The sequence below is a fragment of the Mixophyes fleayi genome, chromosome 4, assembly GCF_038048845.1.
Source record: "Mixophyes fleayi isolate aMixFle1 chromosome 4, aMixFle1.hap1, whole genome shotgun sequence".
NCBI lineage: Eukaryota > Metazoa > Chordata > Amphibia > Anura > Limnodynastidae > Mixophyes > Mixophyes fleayi.
In genome coordinates, this window is record NC_134405.1 from 79894539 (window position 1) to 79919693 (window position 25155).

Here is a 25155-nt window from a genome sequence, read left to right on the forward strand (position 1 = left end):
CATGAAAGTGGACAAGTTACTACCTCCCACAAGATCAGCTCACTCATCTCCTACATAATTTGTGCTGTTGTTAGCATTCTGATGATTTGATTGGCTAGCAAAACTGAGGACATCCTGGATGAGCAGTAGTATAATACTATAACGTTATTCAGGCCCTAGTCAAATGCACATTAAAAATGACTGGAATCGATTTTACAAAAGCTGCTGTAACCCATTACAACCAGTTATCTGTCTTTCATTGTTCGAGACAAAAGATGCTTTGTCTCAAGGTTTATGTCAGGAAGGGGTAGTCTATAAAAACAAGATGGCTGCATAAGGGAAATGTTTTGGATTTTCATCTGGGTGGAAGGGTCTGGGTGGTTTGGTGAAAGAGTTAACTGGTGTGGAAGCTATTTATATAGCGCTACTAATTCCGCAGCGCTGTACAGAGAACTCACATCAGTCCCTGTCCCATAGGAGCTTACAAACTAAATTCCCTAACATACACACAGACAGAGAGACTATTAGATAGTGAGTCAATTAACCTACTACTATTTGTTTGGAATGTGGGAGGAAACCCAGGCAAACACGGGGAGAACATACAAACTCCACACAGATAAGGCTATGGTCGGGAATTCAATTCATGACTCCAGTGCTGTAAGGCAGAAGTGTTAACCACTGAGCCACTGTGTATGATGGAAGTATTGTGGGATGCAAGGAATTTGTGTGTGTATGATTTGAGTGTAGACGATTGTGTGCGAACGCTGTTTCGGATATAATATATATATATATATATATATATATATAAAATGTATGTATGTTACCTTTTTGATAAGAAGGGGAACAAGGCTAAGGATTTGGAAGAGATTTGGAAAACAATAAATTGGAAACATTTGGTTACGTTTGGGTTTAAAGAGTAGGAAGTTTTTTGTGGCTTTCTACTGGCCTTTTATTGTATCGTTTTTTGTGTGATTAACATGTTTTAGCCAAAATTAAAACATAGTAACAAAACAATCCTTATTTAAAAAAAATTGAAAAAAAGTTTATAAAAAAGAATAAAACAAACCTAAATGATGATTTGTGCGGAAACGCTCTCGTAAGGTGGTTACCATAAGACTACTGGAGAGAATAGTCGTGAATAAACAAAGCTGAAGGTTTGGGGGAAAAAAGGGAGATTTGAGCGCGTGCGGGGGGAGTGGGGGGTGTTCTGGACAACCTGACTGACCATCGGTGGATTGGAGCAATGTATTGGGGAGGACAGTTCTGAGCCTGACCTTGTGCCCAGATGCAAACATGAGATTTTGTGTTGTTGCATAAGATATTCCAATAAAGTTTGAGGGGTGGAGATTGTGCATTTCTGGAAACGTTCCCAGTCCCGCATGGGCTTGCAGATGCACAAAATGGCCTGACTGTTGCACATCCTCTGAGCTTGCAGTGCTTAGCCTCTGTCCACTACGTCAGTACAATGCCTTCTGTGAAATGGAGACACATTACAAAGCATTTACATGTGCACAAAAACCAATGTAATTAAAGCTCTAAAATATATAACTGCGACACGTGAAATAAAGACAGTCCTGATGCCTCCTTAATCTTTCAAGATATAAATTATATTAATTGACCAGTATTTCAGAGGAAATTAGGAAGTTTAAATTAATTAAGGGGGTTGCCCAAAAGTCATAGCATTATGAAATGACACTTTTACTATTACTGGCACACGCAATCATATGACAGATTACAATTCTGTGATTCCGTGGAGTAGTAATCATAGCGGATCACAAGGTATGTGGGTCATCGGTGAATATGTGAGAAGGCATTGGACAAAGAGAGTGGGGATAACGCTTACATATAGTCACCCTGAGAGAGATCAGTGGGAAGCAGGTCCATGAAATACTCCCCTGTAATATCTGATGTACACATGAACCATAGGCTGCAAGTTTGATTTATTTAAGAGAAAAATTCACTTATACAGATTTTTTTTTTCTATAGAACAAACTGAGTTTCTGTTTTGTACACAAGTTGGCGGATTTCTCCTTAAAGTGCTGTAATAACATCATCCAAAATACAAAAGATGGTGAAATCAAACAAATATAGAAAATAATTCAAATAACTTAAAAAAATACTGCTTTAATAAGAATCACAGTACATAGATATCCATTGCACGTGGCCAGTCTACCACCAATAACCCCGTGTCACACTTCTGGTGCCAGAGGATCGTTCTCCCTGGTACTAGTGAGGTTCAGTGGAAACATACAGAATATGAATTAAATCGTAAAACATTTAATACATTGGACTTTTTTGCAAGAGTTTGTTTATATATATATTTATATATATTTATATTATATATAATGTGTCCGTTATTCACAAAGCCTTATAATACACGGTTGATCTGTGGATCACTCCTGGCTCAGCTTCCTCAGTGCAGAGAATTCCTGTTGCTTACTGTACAGTATTTACAAGTTCGCCCATGGTCTCGGGGGGAATCTCCCCGGCGGGTCACACACGTGTTCTCTTTCTCACAGAGACAGGGAATGGCTTGTTTTGTGCTGGGATTATTCCCCGTTTGTTCTCAGGGTGCTGGAGGGTACATCAGTTTCCGTGGGGCCCATATGTAGCTCAGCGGGGCAGGATTGGAGGTCTGAAGGAACAGTTCTCTGTGCAGGGTCTTGGTGTCAGCATCTTACAAGAGAAAATATGGAAAATGTTAGCAGGTTTCAGAAGGAGAACAGGAAGCAGCCATGTAATACACCGAGGGCTAGATTTACTAAGCTGCAGGTTTGAAAAAGTGGGGATGTTGCCCATAGCAACCAATCAGATTCTAGCTATCATTTTGTAGAAAGTACTAAATAAATGAAAGCTAGAATCTGATTGGTTGCTATAGGCAACATCCCCACTTTTTCAAACCCGCAGCTTAGTAAATCTAGCCCCAAGTGTTACCCTCACAAGCTACAAATAAAATACAGACATACACATTATACCGTGGTCACTAGACAACCCATATTAACCTGGGCAACACCCTGACTCACGCAGATTGAGCAGTCTGACATTTTACTTTGTAGAATCACAAAGAGATACAACAAACAAGTGTTCAGGCGTGTTGTGCCCGTCATGGAGTGCGTTTTAAAATGAGTTATGTGATGTGAGTGGACAGGGTGTATATAAATAATCATATGCTCAGCAGCTAGCTAACCACCTGGGAAGAGTGATGTTAACTACACTACGTGATGGAAATGCTAGCAATAAGGGTAGAGCAAATAAGACTTTATTTTAGCCAACCATCAACACGAATGCACCAGTCTTGGGGGTAAATGTATCAAGCTGAGAGTTTACCGGCGGGTTTGAAAAGTGGAGATGTTGCCTATAGGAACCAATCAGATTCTAGCTATCATTTTGTAGAATGTACTAAATAAATGATAGCTAGAATCTGATTGGCTTTTCAAACCCGCCAGAAAACTCTCAGCTTGATACATTTACCCCTTGGTCATCAGACCTCACCAACATATCACATTGTTCGCACATGGAGAACCTGATCAATCAGCAGCTTTACATGAATGTACCTGTGCTTATTATCCCATCACTGGTCATTTGAGAATTCTCTGAAAACCTGAGACAACTGTCCTGAGGTTTGTTAAACAAAAAAGGGTCAACTCTGTCCAAAAGGGCTCCCTGTCTCTTGGACCAGTTTGGTGGGTACTGTTAGTGTGAAATGAATACCACAGCTTTAAGGAAATGTTATATTTGTTGAGGTACATTGAGTAACATCACCGTATGTCAACATATCTGTTGACCTATACTGCCATCTCAGGGATCTCTCAATACAATTGACCATTTATCCTCTGCCCATGTGCTAATTGCAGTATGTACAGAATGTCTGCTCCCCACTTCTCAGGCTTTGTGTAGTTCTGTCCTAGAAGGTATTGACAACCCCTGTGATCACAGACAGTCCATCCGGGTTCTCTGGACAAGTAAGCAAGCAGCCGGAAAGCCAGGGATATCACTCCGGGGTGGCCAGAAGACACATGGGAGTGCTGATCCTACATGGTCAGAACTCTGCACTTTACATGCTATATCTGCCTGGACAGGAAATGTTTCACACAATAATCACATAGCGCTTATTTGTTTTCACTTGTTTGTCACTTTACACTTTTTATTTATGCACCTTCATTGATCAGTGCAGCACAGGCATAACTAGAGTGATAAGAACCCATTGTGGCTTTTTTTGCCACCTGAGAACCAGAGGAGAATAGGAAAGAACAGAAGACCCCTTAGGCTGGCTGTATATTGACTTATTCAGGCAGCAGTTGGATTTGGCTTCTATGGAGGTTTGAAGGAATATACTATAACTATGTTTTTAGTGTGTTTAACGGTTAGCTATTGTATTCTCAGACCGCAGTATGTGAATAACACTAGTAATGGAACCTTAATTTTGCTATAAGGCAGTCATTTCTATTTACACCACTGCTGTACAATATTTGTGTACTCTCTCTGCATTGCTTTCTGTGTACAGTCTGTCTATTATCTGCTCTGCTCTGTGTGTTCAGTGTTTCAGCACTATGACCTCTGTTCCCTATGTACAATAAATATACACTCTATACATTGCTGTGTGTACAGTGTTTCAGCACTATGACCTCTGTTCCTTATGTACAATAAATATACACTCTATACATTGCTGTGCGCACAGTGTTTCAGCACTATGACCTCTGTTCCTTATGTACAATATATATACACTATACATTGCTCTGTGTGTACAGTGCTTCAGCACTATAACCTGTTCCCTATGTACAATATATATATACACTTATACATCGCTCTGTGTGTACAGTGTTTCAGCACTATGACCTCTGTTCCCTATGTACAATATATATACACTCTATACATTGCTCTGTGTGTACAGTGTTTCAGCACTATGACCTCTGTTCCCTATGTACATTATATATATACTCTATACATCGCTCTGTGTGTACAGTGTTTCAGCCCTATGACCTCTGTTCCCTATGTACATTATATATATACTCTATACATCGCTCTGTGTGTACAGTGTTTCAGCACTATGACCTGTTTGTTCCCTATGTACAATATATATACACTCTATACATTGCTCTGTGTGTACAGTGTTTCAGCACTATGACCTCTGTTCCCTATGTACAATATATACACAAACACTACACATTGTTCTGTGTGTGTTTCATTGTCCCTCCTGATTCTCACATTATATGCACAGTGTTTGTACAGCATTACTTGTTCTGTATGCACAGTTTATATAGAGGATTAAATTGCTTTGTGACACACTTTTCTCTTGTCTCCTTTGCTAATACCTTTTAATTTCTGCTGGATGGCATAGCGTGCTTTCCTCTCCTGATCCAGTTCATTACACAAGGTGTCTAGGGAAAGAAAGGAGACTTTAGCTTCTCATGCTCAATGACAGGCTCTTCTCCAACTGCTCAACCCGTTCTTTGCCAGTGAGGACATAATCTTCATTTATACCAGTGTTTGATCCCTGTGCATAAATGGGACTCATTCTGGTAAAGTGTAGCGCCAAAAGGCATGTTATAGAATATAATTCACATGTTTATTTGTATTTATATCTGTACTTATAGAATTTCTAGCAGAATCCAATGTGTATTTATTGCACCTATCATATTATAAAATATATGTACATGCAAAATGTACTAATGTCTATATACAACCGTGTACATATGGAGAACACTGGCACAGGCAAGATTGGGTTAAACGCGGTCTCCTCAGCTAGATAATGCAGAGTAGTTTGTTAGAAGTGAGTTACAGTAAGGATACTGCCTGTGATTCTGTGCTGGGAGGCAGATGGATATGGGTAGAATTAAACACAATCGCAGGCATTAACACGCAGGTAATTTTACGCCTCGATTTTTAATTTAGAAACCCATGCAAATTAGTGTGCAGAGGAGTTCAATCACTGTTCGGTAATGGTGCCTGCAAGGCCTGAGCGAGGCTTGTTTGCTATGTGCGGGCTAATCAGACGATATTAAATAAGTAAAAATAATTGTTAGATTGCCTTGCATTTAAACCTAGGCTACTGAGCGGGTTGTAAACGGCTTCAGATGAGGGCGATACTGCAGAATAGCTTACCTCTGACAATCTGCAGCTGCTGGACCATCTCTTCCCTGTATGCTAACTCCCTCTTCATCTGGTCCTGGAAATTGTCTGAAACAGGAGAGGAAAAAAGTTAGGAAAATAAATATTTTCCTGCAGAAATAACGACGGAATATTACGGAATATTAGTGAACTGAACACAATGTTTCCGCCAATGTGGTGGAGTATGCCACCTGGCACTCCTGAGCAGATCCAGACTGCGAAGACGTAGGACTCTAGACAGATTTACATCACGCAGTCAGGGGTGCGCCAACTGGAGGCAACAGTCTCACCAAAGTGAAGGGTATTAATATAGAATAATTCAATTTTCTTTATGTGAAAGTGTGTTCGTAGTAACATTTATGGTTATCTATATAAGGGACGAGAAGGGCACCCTTTTCGATAAAACATCAGACAACAGAATGGCTAGGCACACCTCTACTAAGACTATAATCATGGCCTTTATGTTCATTTTGTCCATTGTATCGCCAAGGGAGATTTATACGTTAAAGAGGATGAATCCATTGCATTTTTCTGACTTGACGGTATATTTAGTAAACTGCAGGTTTGAAAAAGTGGAGATGTTGCCTATAGCAACCAATCAGATTCTAGTTATTATTTATTTAGTACATTCTACAAAATGACAGCTAAAATCTGATTGGTTGCTATAGGTAACATCTCCACTTTTTCAAACCCGCAGTTTAGTAAATATACCCCTTGATGTCAGTCTTTTTATGCAGTTTACTTGACAATCAATTAATTCCCTTAGCTTATATACAATCTCTGTTAATTAGAAGTGCAACGTGTTACTGGCCATGATGTTACTGAGATTCAGGGAAATGACTGAGCTCTAGAAAAGTATTCTCCACAGCACAGCACTGTAGCAAATAGGGGAGGGGGCGTCCCTAGCCAGGAACCCAGTCGTCCTCTGTGTCAGAGAGCCGTCTCTCAGTGGTGGAGTACTCAGTCTGTCCATAATCCTTCAACAGAACCTCATTCATAATGTATACAAAACATAGTGCTCTATTGAAGCGCTATGGGCTGGATTTATTAAGAAAGGGTTGTCTAAAACTAGGCCTCCCATTTAAATGTATTTTACCCTACTCCAACCACCCCCTTTAGTCAGTATCACACGGTCTGATTATTGACTAGTCTTATTTAGCTTATAAATCCTGTCCAGTGGTACAGCGCCCGGGTCTTGGCTGTAAGCGTTGTACAGTTTGACAATGTTCCGAGTTTCTCCACCCTTCTGCCTCCTATAACTAGTTATAACGAGCTATGCTGTGATAGCACCTTATAATATGAATTATGACATGATGTGCTATCGTAGTACAAAACATTTACCACACCTGAAATCAAAGGTTTTAAGTACAGCAACTTACAGCCAAGACCCTGTACAAGTAGTCAATGCTGAATCTCAGTTATAAGCCAAGTATGACTGTTTCAATATCATTTGCACACAGTATTCTGCTAAGGGGAGTGGTATAGGGTATACCCCCTTTTAAGATGTTGTGTAAAAGCCCTTTGAAGCGGACCAATATTTCATGTGTCAGATCGATAAAGACATCATTGCAGTGCTGGGATTTGAAAGGGAATTAAACAAATATTGGTGAGCAGGAGTGGACAGGTGGCCGATAGGAGGGGAGCTGTTACCCCCTTAAGATAAATGTTTATTTATCTCATACTATACCTTAAAGAGGCAGTGCTCCATTGCACATAATATGGCCAACATACTGGTTACCAATGTTCACTGTAATCTATAGATTTGCACAGGATTGTCTTACAATAATAGAATAAAATCATTCCTAAGTTTCAACAGCATTACTCTGGATTGGGCTGCTTCCTAGCTATAATTATATCCAGAAATTAAAAATGTATCTGGGCAGACAAAGAATACACACTGCAAAACTGGATGGTGGCAATAGTAATCAGGCTTGGGGACAGGGAATGTATAATGAGCTATGGAGCGGTCTTGGGATTATACCTTTCAGGCTTTGGAATTCCCGTTCCAGCTTTTTCCTCAGATCCATCTGCTCCACTAACAGTTTTTGCAGCTCATCTGTAGGAAAACAATCTGTCAGAGAGGGCAGCCTTCATGTAACACAGACACTCAGATCACCACTAGCCCATACCTCTCTGTACATAGATCTGTCAGAGGGCAGCCTTCCATGTAACACACACACTCAGATCACCACTAGTCTATACCTCTCTGTACATAGAAGGTCATAGACAACAGGCTCCTCGGAGAACAGATACATTTCCCTTTACATAGTACTTCCATATCACCAAAGTATTGTCTTAGTTCAGCATGATTAGATACACCTTTAGGGCCTGATGTAGAGCTATTTACACTGAAATAGTAAGTGTAAATTGCACAAGATTCCAAATGGCACGGATCTTTAGAGTCCAACTTGGGCAGCACGGTGGCCTAGTGGTTAGCACTTCTGCCTTACAGCACTGGGGTCATGAGTTTGATTCCCAACCATGGCCTTATCTTTGAGGAGTTTGTATGTTCTCCCCGTGTTTGCGTGGGTTTCCTCCGGGTGCTCCGGTTTCCTCCCACAATCCAAAAACATACTAGTAGGTTAATTGGCTGCTATCAAAATCGACCCTAGTCTCTCCCTCTCTGTGTGTATATGTATGTTAGGAAATTTAGACTGTAAGCTCCAATGAGGCAGGGACTGATGTGAATGAGTTCTCTGTACAGCGCTACGGAATTAGTGGCACTATATAAATAAATGATGATGATGATGAACTCTACATCAAGCCCTTAGTAATAACTGTACACCGTATGCTCACAACACACAACCCTACATGTAAACCCCAGTAGAGGCCAACTAGTAGAAATAATACAAACAATAACAAAAATTAACATAAAGCCATTTCGATATTGTACTCCGAAAAATGCACTGCAAGTCTCTAGGTTCACATGGTGGATAGTACAGGAGGAGCTGTGTACTATACAATACAAATATACCGCAGGGTGTGTTACTTCCACATTGCTAACATCACTACAGACTGTAGGCTGGACAGGGCAGTGTAAAGTGCAGAACACAACGAGAACTTTTGGAAAGTTTCTTTGTCAATCATAATACAAAACCCAAATTTAGAAAAATAGCAGAAAGTCTACACATACAATGAGCCCTACAGTATGTGTGCACAGCACAAGAAACCTCATCAATCGGGTGTTGTCAAACAGTGGCACACAAATTTCATATCATTTGCATACATCAACACACACACAAACACAGCTCTCTTCACACTCACACTTCACTTGTTTCTACAAAGACATTAACATCTATGACTAATGAATGTGTAATCTAGAAAGCTTGTCTGAGAGGTGTATATGCCAATTATTCCAGGAGACACAAAAGCAATGCCATCTTTTTATGTTCAGGAACTGAGCTGAACTCCTAAATGGCAATGAATTCTAATCTAATTGTTGTCATTATCCTAGTAAAACACTGACAAATGCAATGCCTACTGTAAGAAGCATGATCTGTATATTAATAGCCCTTATGAACTGTTATCATATGCTGCAGGGATGTACAGTAGTAAAATTAATTTTCTAAGGGCTCTGAAATCATTACCTATTAACTCTGACAAAGAAAAATCATTTTCTCAAAGAAAACCTCAGAGTCTATCTGGTTTACACAAAACTAATTTACAGCGTCTGCGTTAACTAAACCACAAAGGCAAAATTATATTTTCTGCAGATACGTGGCTAATTTCCTGAGGAAAACGACACCAACCTTTTGCCATATTTTCAATGTCTTTTTCTACAAACTGGGTCCCGGTGACGTCGATGGGGCTGTCTTCCTCCCCTGTGAGAGAACAGCATGTACAGTGAGACTGAGGATAACTCCTTTAATACTGAGGCATACAATAGTAATGCATTGACATTACAAGGCAACATTTGGACTAAACCATTGGCTCAAGACACGATTGTGGTGACTAAGAAGGACACATAACTGTAATCATTAGATGCTATTTCTACGTCCAAATCCAACTCTGCCCATCTCAAAGTTACTTGTTTATCTCATGTATCACTGGCACCAGCTATAGGACTAGTACAGTGTTGGTTAACCTGTGACACTCCAGATGTTTGTGAAACTACAAGTCCCAGCATACCCTTCCAGCAATAAGCTGCTATATATTGGCAAAGCATACTGGGACTTGTAGTTTCACAACACCTGGAGTGTAACAGGTTAGCCAACACTGGACTAGTCTAAGTCCTGAGTCCTCGTGATGTTTCCATTGATAATCAAATGACTTGTAACCCATTGTTATTAATCTGTCTGATGTTTTATGATGTTACTATGAAGTTTTGATATATAATATTCACACTGCAGCCTGAGTAAAAGCCTAACTGCAATCTACAATGATTAATACATACAACATGCATAGGAAAGCAAGATATAAAACTGCTTCTTCCGTCTGTCTTGTACTTTCTGCCCAAATGTCGTAGTCTTTATTTAAATTAGCAGTTGCTGTGGCCTGAAGGTGCTGTGGCACTAAACTCTTTGCTCACTTGATAGCAGGTTGCCTGAATCTCTCAGGTAAAATAGCTTGAAATCAACTGTAAAATATGCTTTATTCCAACATGAAGGCAACAGATGAGTCAATAATAATGATCTGCAGATTGCCTCATTGTCAATAAAATTGATGTTCATTAAAAAATAATTTTCTGTTTTACTTTACAATGAGCAGGAAAAGGAAGTGTTTACTGAGAGTGTAACGTTAACATATTCTTCTTCACCTGGAGGAGAGACAACTACTGTACTGAGAAATATATCCATGTTATCAGCTAATTCTAGCAGTTCTCTTCCTCTCCCCAGGAAGTTAGAGAATATATTCAGCAGTCACTTAGTAGGAAGACTAGATACTATGGGCCAGTGTCATTAAGGCATGTATCTGCCGATTTTGAGTGTATCATATATAAAAACACTCTGCGCATGCCCAGACCTGGGACATATGGCCGTGATCGCAGACTTACTACAGCCTACGATTTCAGAGAATGAAGGGGACAGGGAAGGGGCATTTGGCCGCAGTCAATTTACAGTGAGGGTGCGCCATGCTTGAGCGCACGCAGCCACTTATGAATCAAGCTCTGGCCATTTCAATGTTACTTGTTTTTCTGCCGTATCTCCTGCACCAGCTATAGGGCTAGTCTAAGTCCTGAGTCCTAGTGATGTCAGTATCATATACATGCTATAACATGTGTCTGCAATCAGGAGTAACTGTAAGAATGTCTTATGTACAGTGGACATTAAGTACAGCCTAATAAATGTTTTTCCAAGGGGAAAAATATATATAAAAAACAACTTTTTTTAAATTTCCATTTACAATCATAAATAACTATATTATTGACAGGTAACATTAATTGCTTAACATATTTTTTTTCTGTGCGTTCTTTTCAGATTTTACATTCCACATAGGTGTTGTACTTATCCTGCAGTGTCAGGTCTAGTAGAGCAGAATAAGCCTACACCTGTAGTCATCACCACATGTATCTGTAGATCTGTTCCTTATTGACCTTGGGAGTACGGGGAGACGATTTACGTGCGGCTTATAACAAACGGCACGATGCGCGCAGTATGCGTGCCTTAATGACTCCGGTCCTATGTTAGGAGAAGCGAGCAGCACTCCAATCTCCCAGCAGCCTGCTGCAGATAGCAGCTGGAGGGTCAGGATGAGCGGAATCCTAGGAATTCCATGGTCAGTAATGGCTTTATTGCCAGAGGCCGTCTGCCACTATCTAGCTAGTAAGATATAAGTGGAGTGTTCACTTATTTTATAAACGAAATGTCCGCTTAATTTTTTTTCTAATTAAGTTCTCCACTTGAAAATACAATAAACTGCAGACCTTATACTTAAAAAAACATCATGGGACAGCAGCGTGATATCCCGAACTTAGAACAAGCACGTGGTGTCATATGGGGGACATTTATAAGAGCGGTCAGTCATTCATAGCCATCAGTTATCTATCCGCACCGTTCTCCTCTGCGCATGTTTTTATAAATGTCCTAATGTTTCCATGTAAGATATCGGCCTACTGATATTGGAAACATTAAGGGGCATATTTAATAACGCACGATAGTGCTTTTAACGGGTAATTAAGGTCCCACAGTGTCCTCCGCAAATTTATTAAGGGGGCATCGCAGCAGATATCATGGATATCATGGATATCTGCTGCTTTGCACTCCTCTTCGTTTCTGGGAGCAGTCACCATTCAACAGAATGGTGACTGCTCCTGGCCGCAATCTAACAAGTCCCGAAAAAACATTTTTTTCGGGAACTTGTCATGTTAATGTACGCCAGCTGCAGCTGGCGTACATCATCCGAATTGAGGAAATCTAATGCTGTCAGCTCTGCTCCGGAGAGCAGAGCTGTACAGCGCATGTGTGGAGGGATCACATGATCCCTCCCTGTCACTCAGCGCTCTCTCTCTGCAACTATCGTTGCAGAGACAGAGAGGGGATCTGTGTGCGCATGTCCAGTTCTTGGAACTGGACATGCGCACTTAAAGAGTGAAGAGAAGACCCGAAGACAGCGCTTCCGAAGAGGGGGGGGTAAGTATGTTTTTTTTTATCACTGAAACAGCAGTTTTTCGGAACTGCTGTTTCTGTGTACGGCTGTACATAAATGTGAGAAGTAGTTCAATCCTTATCATTGCGATAAGGATTGAAAACTACTTTTCACTTTATGTGAATAATGATAAATGTGCCCCTTAATATGGTGCTGTGGTTGAAAACCGAAAAAATTGAGCGGTATACAAAGTCCAATACCTATCATGTACAAGACGGTAAAAAAGTGAAATGCACTCCCATGAAATAACACTCTTTAAACAATTGAGTCAGTTATTTAAATATTTATTTGGTGAAAGCTGGAGGGGACAGGCTGTTTTACTGCTGATTTAAATCTCCTTCTATCGATTGTGAATAAGAAGTGCCAAAGATGTATTATTAATGTGGACATTAAACAGGAAGAGGGGGTAATGAGTGCATTTTATAGGATTGGGAGGTAAAACACAAACTGCTCATTTATTAGACAAGTGGGAAGGAGCATTCCCGATCTGTAAAGATGTAACATTAGCAAGATATAGTAGATGGGTCCAGCGATAGCACCTACCTCTGTCGGGGTGTAGGGGGCTTGTGTGAGATATATGGCTCCTTTGGTCTTGAAATGGTTTCCTGCTTTCCATATCCTCGGCAGTTGAATGACTGTCTTCTGAATCTTGCTCTTAAAAAGCAATAAACCAGTTTTCAACTCTAAGCAAGCAGAAACTCTGCACTTGACATACATAAAACTACACAGAGCTAGGAGGCTCCTCACTGTAGTTCTGATCTTTGGGATATAGAGTGTTAAACAAAGCCACAACGTCATCCTAGCAGACACAAACTTTATAGACTGCACAAATCAATGTAAGCAAAGATTTCAACATTTGTAGCTTAGAACAAAACTTTATTCGCATTGATTTCTTGCAGAGAGCTGAAAACGTCAGCCCTGCAGGCAAATAGGACATCCCATTCAAACAGACAACAAACAATGTTTTTGATTATATAAACATATAAATATTTATTCTGCAGGTCATAATTCTTATTCGAAAGTACTTATCATTAATATACTCAATTGTGCTGTGTATCTTTAGTGGTTTGTACAAGCTGTTATTTTTGCAGCAATTGATCAATATCCCAAATGAAATAAATATTGATTCATTTGCTATACCTCCTATATATGGAGTGAATATGAACAAGTCAGTGACACAAGGTCAGGAAGCTGTCTGTCACTGACACTTGTCAGAACTGGAGAAGGCTGCTGTACAAGACCAGACATACAGGGTTTTTTGTTTTAGTCTTCTCAGCTAATTCACCAAACTTGCATGTCATTTCCTTTACTGGAGAAGCGCACTGTAAAGCTGGGTACACATTACGAGTTTTTCATGCAATTAATTGTGCCGATCACATGCTAAACGGCCGTTAGGTCTGATATTGCATTAGTGTGCACGCTCCCACGATCATGTTTTATTGTACCAAAGCACATCGTATCGTTTGATTTGGTTTTATTAACTTCCTAAAAATCCGGGCAGCGAAGGAACAATTTTGGGAAAATGTGGAAGTGTGTATGCACTCACATCCGGCAGTGTCTATAGATCTCTATAGAATGTGCAGAGTCACAATCTTTTCAGTAGATGGTTATGACAGATGAAGATCACAGACCTGAAGGTAAATTGTAGGTACGTACACATAAATCTGCATGCTCATCCGGACTTTCAGTCGTTGGTAAAATCGTTACAGAAATCGCATCTGCTGTAATTTTCTGTAGTGTGTACCCAGCTTAGGTGTGAGCATGGTTTCTCCACAGGCAACTATACTAACAAGGGTGTGCGTTGCTTTTGTCAGGAAGTTGTATGCACTCTGCGCATACACACACACATCATACATAAACAGATTAAAAATGAAGAACTTCAGCACAAAGATAGAGCGACATATACATATATAGGTAGACAGATACATAGTTAGACAGACATAAACATAGAGCGATAGATAGATATTAGGTAGATGAATGAGGCGCAGATATTGCAGCAGTGGTCAATGCTGGAACACACCTATTATGTAAATAATGGTAGCACAATCCTTTGATATATGACGGCCTGGTCTAGTGTCCTTTAAAATGTTAAACAAATATAATGACTTGGGAACATATAGACATTTGCTAGGCACATGGGACCCTTGCTGTCAGTAGGAGCAGATAAAATGTAGCATTTCGGTCACATGGCTCTCCCATGCTGTGTGTGCAAAATTATTTCTCCCACTCTATTTGCTGAAGAAGTCGCGGTGCCCAAGTACCTGAGAAGCTGGATGAACTTTCCATAGCTTAGTAAATCAGTCTATCTTTCTTACCATTTGGATCTAGGTTGCAGAGATAAGATGCTGGGAGGCCTTGGTGTGGGGTACTACCCTTCATGGACGGAGGAACATCTGCCATCTGCTTTGTATAAACCTGCAGGATACAAGATCAAAATATTTGGTTGTGACATCATTTAAACACTTTTAGATTATAGCAATATCTTACAATTTATGACAAAGACGGACCAGGAAACTACCATGTACAAAGAATTAGACAAAGCTGGCCGTTTACTGATGACGTCAAAGAATGAAAAATATGCAGATACAGAAAGCTACAATGACATTGTTCCAATAATATTAACTCCATTACCATGGTATAGTCAGTGCATGTCTTTATAATGAGGTGACACATGCTGGAGTACAAACGTAGGCAGTGCTAGCCAGGATCGCGGAGAATCCAGGTTCCATGAGCAGATTGTGACATTATTAAAAACAGTTCTACAATAATACACAATTTATGAAACCTCCGCAAATAATAAATTGGTACAATCTAAGCGAAAGTCATTTATAACTTAAACAGATATATTTTTTTCCCATTACAACTACTGTACTGCTTTTCTTTTTCTGCCAATGATAGTGGGTGGAACTTATAGGCACAATAGGGAGCAAAATATTTTTTAGGTTAGGATTAGTACCTGTGAAATGTTTAGAAGGTACGACACAAGAGCACAAACAGCGACAGCTTGGGTGAAGAAGTGCAAGATAAGCTTAGGAAGAGTTTAATGTGTAAAATGCAGCAAATATATGACAGTAGTCCAGCAATTGTATTAATGTTACACAGGGGAGGACCACTTTAACCATCCCAAAATTCTGTCTGCTCCAGTTTGCATTGAATGCCCCCCACCCTACACCTCTTTCATTAAAAAGGCTCTCATTGGGCTCTTCAAGCCCACTAGGAAATTTGCCATTGTTAGATGATCAGGCAGATGCTTCTCTTAAGATCTGTAAATAATATAGGATCTTAAAGAGGACAAGCATTTTATTATATATAATTATCAGTGCTTCAGAGAAAATTGCCCACATTAGAAAGGGGCCAATATACGCAATCTCTTCAAAGAGCTGCCCTGGTACACTGCAGCCTGCGAGCATGAAAGGACTTTCTCTAATCAGGATAATTAACTCTATGTTAATATGGTTAGATAGAACCTTACAGGTGTCCTCCATCTACAGGGGAATCGGGCAACACAAAGAGAGATTAAACTCCTGGGGTACGGTTGTGTATTTCGAAGGTAAATGTTATGGTCTATAATTACCTCTGCTCTTTAGAAATGAGCAGACTTACTTGATACAATTACACACAAAACATTATTGAATAGAAGCAGGGCTATTCATTTTAAATATTAAAATTACATGTTTGCAAAGAAGGTAGATGATACATTTAAGATATATTTTATCAAGGACAATCACATGCTTGATCAATTTTGTATTCGAAAACCACAAGATTTATATATAAATGTCCGAAGACATAAAGGCAACGTAGACCTTTGTATCCAGAAAGCCTACATAATCTATGTTTCCATTAAACGGTATTATTTATACACAAACTTTTACTGTTCCCTACTACTACACTGGTCCTACATCTGTTCTGCTGGTTGGCACAGTCCCACAATCCACCTGGTATCCACCACATAAGGTCTGTACCTTGTAGATCAGCATGATCCATTACAGTGGCTGTCTCTGATTTTCTATTTGGTTGCACAAGAACACACCTACACTTAATGTACTCAAAGAATATTTAACATCTTTTACACCATTTCTGCTATATACAACCTGCCTCAGTAATGTGGTGGTAGGCTAAATACCAATTATGACACAGTTTGTTTTACCCTGTTGTTTTTTAATTTGTGTACAATCTAAAATTCCATTAATGTGGGGATCAGAAAATATAAAAAAATATTTCCAGGGAAAAAAAAAACAATTTGATCTCTACGGACGTGTATTAACAGGAACAGCTTAAAAAATCATATGGGAGCACTTGGGAAAAGGTGGCTGCTTCCTGACCTTGTATATTCATAGAAAATTGTGATTGGCAGATCTGATATAATAGTTATGAAATATGTAATATAAATACACACACACAAAGTGAGATATTTTTAGTGGGAGTGTTTATTTGTAATTCAGATTAGTGTAACAAACTATAGTAACCCCATATATGAGAGTGTAATAATCCCTAAACAATGATCATGACATGTTATCGGTATTGCTCTGACAGTGATTGCATAATAGATGCATGTATTATATCTAGCTTTCTTCTTTGGTATAATACAATCAAATATGACATACCTCACAGACTTCAACTATGATGGCTATATCATGCTCTCAAGTCTAAGTGCTACTTCTAATGTAACAGCAAAAGGTAAATATTAATATTGGCCCTCAGACAACTCTAGAAACTGTGTCATGGAAATCCAGAACTAATCAAACCAGCTAAAACAAATGCAAAAAAAAACAAAAAAACTGCAATATCCATGCAGCATAAATATAGATGCATAAACAGTGGTTCATCTCTGAGTGTAGATGTGCAATGTAGTTTACTCTATAACTGGATGAGAGCCAGTTATTTTTGTCATACAAAACATACATAAATTTATCTTAAATGCATAATAGAATAGTGTGAGTGTAAATATATATATATATATATATATATATATATATATATATATATATATATATCTATCAGTAGCAGTAGTTATATAGAGTATGAAGTACTATATTTTGTATAGTCAGGACTCCACTTATTATGGGCTACATATAACCATGATGTGTTGGTAAGAGCCAGGCACTGGGCTGCCCTGTATGTAGTGATGTCAGTGTATGTCTATAACAACCTCCCCTCCGCCCCGGGGCCGCCCATGTCTCTCACCTCGTAGCCGCCTGGACTCCTCGGGCTGTCTCCCGGGCTCTGCGCCCTCCTGTCCTCCGTCTCCCGGGCTGAGGCGGTGGATGAGGCGCTGGAGCAGGGCCCTTGTCCTACACTCGCTCCGGTCTCCTCCTCCGGGAAGCGGCCTGACTCTACGTCCACCTCGGGCTCGTCCGCGGTGTCCGGCCCGGGGGAAGCGGAGCGGTAGCTGGAAGTGTCACTCAGTAGATCCGGGGAGCTGTATCCCGCGGGCCGGCTCGGCCCATACAGCTCCCGACTCCCGTACAGCTTGGCCAGACTCTCGGCCGCCTTCACCACCGGTCTGAAGGCGGAGATATAGCGCAGCTTCCTGGGGGTCAGGGGCTCCCCGGGCCGCCCCTCGTCCCCGGATCTCTCTTCCTCTGTTGCCCGGTTCGGGGCCTTCTCCTCCGGCGTCTCCCCGCTGGTCTCTGGTTCCTCGCTGTCCCCGGCGGCCTTACTGGCGGCCGGCTGCTGGGCTAGGCCCGGGTAGGGCGGTACTGGGAGCGCCCCGGCTGCCGGCCAGAAGACGGGAAAATGGGGGTAGACAGAGTCCTTAGAGGCCGGGGCCGCCGGCCAGAAGACCCCGGGCAGCCCCGCACCTTTCCCCGCATCTCCCAGCCCGTCATCCTTCTTGGCGCACAGGCCGAAGGCTGGGAATCCATACGGGGGCGGGGGGAAGAGCGGCGGGGTCATCTTGTGCAGCACCCCGGAGAAGCCCTTGCTGGGCACCGGGATGAGGGGGAAGCTCCGGGCCACCTGCTCCTCCTCCCCCGCTGTCACCCGCAGGCTCTTGGCCGGAGGTGGCGGCGGCGGGGCGAGCTCCAGATGCTGCCGGGAGGAGGCCGGGGAGGGGAAGGCTCTCTTGCGGGTGCCCCCGTTGAACATGGCCTTGACGTCCTCCCAGGAGTGGGCCAGCTCGTCCGAGGCCCCGGGGTCGCTGAGCCGCAGGTGCCGCCTCCAGCTGTTGAAGTTGGCGGCGTCGGGCTGGGTGTACTTGGAGTCCGGGGCGCGGTGGGAGTGGAAGATGAACTTGTTGGGGGAGAAGTAGAGTCCGCAGTAGCCGCACTTGATGCACTTGGCCCGGGAGCTGTTGTACCGGGCGGGGATGAAGCTGCCCCGGCAGCCCCAGGCGCACTCGTGCACCACGTCAAAGGCGAAGTTCTCCGGGAGTTTGGGCGGCCGGTGCTCCCCCAGGAAGGACTTGCACAGCCGCTCGGCCTCCCGCTTGGTGATCATCCCGCACCGGCGGGAGGAGATGGGCATTGCCCCAGCTCGGCGCAGGATCTCCAGCTGGACAGGGGTGCACTGCACGCAGGTGATGCCCAGGGCCACCCTCCGGTTGTGGATCTCGTTGTAGCTGTAGCTCTTAAGGAGGGTGTTGGAGATTTGGGCCAGGCACAGCCGCTCCTGCCCGTCTATTACCAGGGACACGATGGGCACCCCATAGAGGGAGGTCTCACCCACCTGGTTGGGTTTGAGGTGCCCCGAGAAGGGCTGGCTGTCCTGGGACTGCTGGTGCTGCTTGGAGCTAGGGGGGGAGCTGGGCTCTCTTTGGGCGCTTATCCCCTCCATGGTTTCTCCTCTGAAAGTTTATATAAACAAAAAAAAGAGAGAGATGGGGAAATTAGTAAATACCTTACACATTAATGTTACATTACACACGATACAGTCCCTATAGGGGGGGTTGTTTGTGGTGTCATTTACATGAGTTATACATGATAGAAAACTAATAGTATGAACAGAATTCTGAGTATTATCACTTGAAGTCTTGTAAATAAGAATAAAATATGTTCTATAAGAAATACAAGACAAATAGAAAATATGTTTGGCTATTTTTAAGAATAAGAGGTAGTAATGTAAATAATGGTCATTCAAATTGGAAAGAGCTAGTAGTTACCTTAGTTCAATTTAATTTTATTTTAAAGTATGTTTATATGTTCAAAAAATGTAGGTGCCGTATAATTTAATTCCAATTAATAAACGACATGGTTAATAAAACCATTTTTGTTGAAGGATGGCATTAATTTTTGACGTCATTATTCTGATAAGTGATGCTGATTTCATTTTAAAGGGTTAATACAATCTCTATAAAAATAGGAATACATTATTGGAACTGCTTCATGAAAATGTAATGTGGTTTAACTGCCCAATTGATGCCAACTAAAATATGTATCGTAAGACAATGGTCAATTTAGTAGTGTGATGTTGAATAAAATATAGACGATTTCGTTCATTATTTAACTACTGTCGCACTGTACAATTGTGTTTTATAAGGAACATATATTCTAGTGTATTTAATCTTTTAAATGTAGTTTGTAGTTATCAATATAGTAAACTATACAAGTCAGTTCATGTTGCTGCGAAATCCTATTTAAGAGCTTCCAATTTACTTTTCTTCATCCTATTTTGGGTCATATCCTACTAAACTTTTTATGCTTATTTTTGTTTTTTTCCGATTGCTTTTAGTATTATTATTTTTTTAATGATCAGAAATTCTATTTTCTCTCCATTTACCAAATCCTCCATCTTTTTTTATCTGTCACACTTCATGCGAGTACGCTGTACTCTCACTAAAATATTCCAAAAATCACACTCCTGTATATCATCTAAGAGCAGAGTTATAGGGTAAACTACACTAGAAACACACCCGGAATTATTTGGCTTCTCTGATCAATCAGTGACCACTGAGATTTTTTGACTGGTCATCCTTGAACCCTTTTGTCACTTAGATTCCACGCTCATTAAGGGCCCAAAGTACAATTTTTGGTGAATTTAAATTGACATTTTACGGTTCTGCAGCGATCTGTAAAGGCTCAGAACTGCTAGGATCTGCTATAAATAAATTATTAAAGAAGTTGGTAAAGAAATGTTTAAAAAATAAACACGATATTTATGGTACACATGAGACTATTGGAAACAACAAAGAAAACGCAGTGAATCAGAATAGAAGGAATCGTAAAACGAGTGTAAAACACGCTGGGATTCAATACAGAAACTGAGCGTGTGGTGATAAAACATGCAGGATAAACAAACTGTAAATAGCTGGTAGTAAAACAATTCAGATTCCATTGTGATAAGACACAATAACAACGTTCTGGCTCAATATAAATATACTCAGGTGGAATATAGAAGTATACAGGTTTTGTATGTCGGATTAAATTCTGCAACTGGAAGCGAACTTTATTTAAAGGTACAGACTAAATAGAATATTACAATCTCATCGGTTTATTGTTTTTAATTGTCGCGGAAATCTAATCTGTTGTGTATACGTTTTATACTGCTATTTATAATATTTATTTTGCTTGCACAGGACACACTTATTGTGTTTTAGATTGACATTAGGATTGGAAATATGTTAAAACCGGAGGAATTAAGCTTGTGGAGTGTATTATATCCATGTAAAAATCAGATAGAAGTATTGATGAATATGTGATCCTTAATAAAAAAAAAAATAGAATTAGAACTGAAATATCACAATTTATAATTCACATGCAGTTGGATAACTTAGGTTATTCCCGTAGGCAGGTAGAGGTATGGGCAGAAATAGACCTTTCTGACATGTAAACATGATGTATTCAAGTAACCTGTCCAATTAGAGCATGTTCAACAATCTTCCATTGCTCAATAAGAAACCCCGGTCCTTGCCCCAGCCATGATATAGCGACCTCCTTTCCCATTGTCTCCTAATTCAGACTCCTAACCCTGATCTGATGTTTGACCACAGCCCTCTCCTTACCCTCCTGCCACTTGTTCCATCATTAAACTGTGATCACTTCTCAAAATTCCCATCCCTGCCCCACTTACTTGTAGAAAATAGCCCATCGTCCGTCAAAGAAAACTTGAGTTCTGCCTTCTACAGATTGGCTACATGTGAAACTCTGTCCTGTACAACACCAGCAGCTCTCCAATATCAGCTTTACTTACTGAATGATAGATGGCCCTTTCCTTTCTACAATGGCTATCTTGTTACCTTCTGTGTACCAGACACAGGCTGCTGTCTAGTCCCATCTCTATAATCTCCCTCTTGTTCAGAGGTTGCTCACTTCTTTAAAAACCTTTGTACTTTTAGTGCCCATATCAATGATTTAGTGATTGTGCTGTGGACCTACCTAAACCCCCCGCTTGATATTTTTCCCCCCTTGACAAAACATGTGAACATAATATTTCTGATTTAAACACCAATATGACCAGAATATAATGCCCAGTGTATGACTGTGTTCTCCCTCCAGCTACACAACACAACCATATTATGTCCTCGGCTGTTTGTTTGCCAAGAACGAACCTAAATGAACCTTAATTGCTCTGATCTCTCCGCTATTTCTATGGACACGGCAGAAAATTGTCCCCACTTCCTGTTTATCCCAATTTGCTTAATTATATATTAATTCTTCCACTTATGTATGTACCGAATTACTTCAATAGTTTCGTTTGCTTTATATTATATCTTTATTTCAAGTATTAGTAGGGTATATAATATATTATACGATTTGCATAATTAATTGTGCAAACCCAATCGGACAATTATATATAGTAGATATGGCACTATGGCATTGAAGTTAGCAGTAACACACTCTCCTCGCTCATTGTAATCCTTTTTGTGCTATTCCAAATCCAGATATTCGTCCTTTTAAAAGTCTTCACAAGGGATAATCCCGGGGAAGATTAGTTTATTTAACTGTACCAATAGCAAAAGTCCAACACAAGGAATAGGAGAGACTCAGCCAAATAAATCGGCTTATCTTAAAGAGATCACATAATGAAGGAGATTTCATTGTAATTACACAGAATAAGATGAGCATGGATTGTATTCTGCTGGTGGAAATATGAGCGTCCCTCTTTCACCCTGTTTGTTTTAGGGACACTATTTTCAAAACAATTTTTAAATAACAATTAAACACAACCTAAAAAATAATATGATTAGAGCAGAGCAATAAAGTGCCCGAATTTTCGGATATAAATAATGTTATCAAACATTTTACATGGAGATATATAAAAAATAACAATATATATATATATATATATATATATATATATATACATTGGACGCGCCGGATGGAGCGCGATGTCTTACCCTTGTGGGCTGTGGATGGGTCCTATGTCCCCCAGTGTAAGCGCTGTCTTCCACTGTTCCCTAACACTGCGCTCTTATGGGCGCACAGGCGCGCTGGACATGAAGGCTCAAGCGGTTTACATGAGCTGGGGTCTGGCTGAGGAGGTCCAGGGTCCACTCGAAGTGTGCTGAGGATGCGGCTGATGTGAGGACTCGCAATGATCCAGTGACAGCTAGAATAATAGGGAGGCGACTCCACTTAGCACTGACATATTTACATTAACCCCTTGTGTGCACACATTGTCCAGCCAGCACAGGGTGGGCTCCTTTCTCCCAGAGAGTCAGACGAGCAGGAAATGCGAGAGGTAAGTGGGGGGATTATTCACCTGTGAGTGTTTATTAGATACCACCCTCGCCCTCCTCCCATCGCCAGGGGGGCTGCATCCTCCACTCTAGAGCCGAGTGCTGTGCACGAAGTGTGTGGGACCCTTTAAATCCGATGTGTGAGAAAAGTGTAATCATGAAGATGATAATTATTACTAATTAATTGCTGGATAAACATAAGAGGATTCGATCCATTTCCCAAGATCTCTCAGATACTTTACCATGGAAGGAAATGTGTTTCATATTTAAGAGTGGCAGGTATAAAGTGAAGCAGGCTAGGGGCAGATCATTTAAGAATGACAAATGGGAAGAAGTAAAACAAATACAACACTCACTCTCTACACTGAGATTTTGTAAGGAATACTGGATTCAGAGATTGATCAGTTTTGACTTCCATCATGTCTCAGTGTTAAGTGATAAGGAGTATTGTATTTGGAGCAGTGTAAAGAGGTTAGTTATTTGTAAGCAAGAAAGTGTCTCTGATTGAAAACCATTGCTAAAAAAATAACTAGATCCAAGTTCGTTTAATATCTCCTAACAAACCTCCACTTACATAAGAAACAATAGCAACCCCGCACTCACACTGCTTGCTCCTGTCCTATATAAATATCCATGGGGTCATACATTTGTACCGGACACTAAATAAGACATATCCAAACACGTATTCACACACATGCACAATTTCCTCTTACTCCCCTTTAAAGCTTTAGCTGATGGATTTGTGCAATTGTCTGAGAGGTGCTAGAGTAACCTATTGTTTGCTTTTATTATTAGCCGTTCATACAGTAATCAGTATGAACCAATTCTAGTCTCCAGAGAGAAGTGTCTGCTGCAGATTCACTGTCCTAAGCAGGATCCCCAACAGTGTTTACTAAGTGCTCTGTATTCTAGAGACTATCTATCTATCTATCTATCTATCTATCTATCTATCTACATTCCTAGCTATCTGTTATCTATCTATCTATCTATCTATCTACATTCCTAGCTATCTGTTATCTATCTATCTATCTATCTATCTATCTATCTATCTATCTATCTATCTATCTCTATCTATCTATCTCTTATCTATCTACATTCCTAGCTATCTGTTATCTATATAGCTATCTATTTATCTATCTATCTATCTATCTATCTATCTAAATTCCTATCTATAGTCTCTCACTCTCATCTAGTTATCTCTAATATCTACCTAATCTCTCTCTCTCTCACAGCTCTATCTGTGTTTTCTCATATCTATCCACTATCTATATATATATATATATATATATATATATATATATATATATATATATATATATATATATGTCATCTAACTATCTATCTGTTTATCTCATATCTATCTATACATCTCATAACTATCTATTTATCAATCTCATTTATTCCCTTCGTGTAAGGTTCCATAATAAATACCCTGCCATTCGCATGTAGAAGCTGTGTTATTTCCCATACATACCTCCCAGATATTTACTTTTCACGTTCTTACAAAGCAGCATATTTTACATTATATCTCCCGCAGTAATTTCAGGTCCAGCTTGAGGTTTTCACAAACCTGCACCCCAGGCGTTTTATAAAGCATTGTGGCATTAACAGCTCTTAATGGACACGTTAATTAAACTGTAATTAATCATACTGTCCGGAGTAAATTTGAACAATTACACTAATCAAACAGAAGTTAATATCGGTCAGAGCATAGCCCGGGGCAACACTTCTGTTTCCTCAGTATCCCCAATAATGGAACGTACTGGGAGTTGTATAACGGAAATAATATAACATAATAATGCACATTTTAGTATTGGGATTCAATATTCACACTATATTTTATTCATGACGGCGAACACTCTACTTTG

General features: G+C 40.4%; 1 protein-coding gene across 1 annotated transcript; it reads right to left on the reverse strand.

Moving 5' to 3' along the window:
- Positions 1 to 1902: 1902 nt before the first annotated feature.
- Positions 1903 to 23131, reverse strand: SKOR1 (SKI family transcriptional corepressor 1). The gene is made up of 9 exons (XM_075207576.1): positions 22946 to 23131; positions 17857 to 19456; positions 14988 to 15087; positions 13216 to 13326; positions 9837 to 9908; positions 8069 to 8143; positions 6082 to 6156; positions 5292 to 5357; positions 1903 to 2655 (listed from the first exon to the last, which is right to left on the reverse strand). The coding sequence occupies exons 2-9, from the start codon at positions 19444 to 19446 to the stop codon at positions 2546 to 2548; spliced, it is 2199 nt and encodes a 732-aa protein (XP_075063677.1). The 5' UTR covers positions 19447 to 19456; positions 22946 to 23131; the 3' UTR covers positions 1903 to 2545.
- Positions 23132 to 25155: the final 2024 nt, after the last annotated feature.

Coding starts and splice junctions, on each gene's coding strand:
- SKOR1 (XM_075207576.1), bottom strand. CDS start 19,446: ATGGAGGGGATAAGCGCCCAAAGAGAGCCCAGCTCCCCCCCTAGCTCC. Junction 15,088..17,856: donor GGAGTCCAGGCGGCTACGAG/GTGAGAGACATG, acceptor TGTATCCTGCAG/GTTTATACAAAGCAGATGGC. Junction 9,909..13,215: donor CCCCCTACACCCCGACAGAG/GTAGGTGCTATC, acceptor GTTCTCTCACAG/GGGAGGAAGACAGCCCCATC.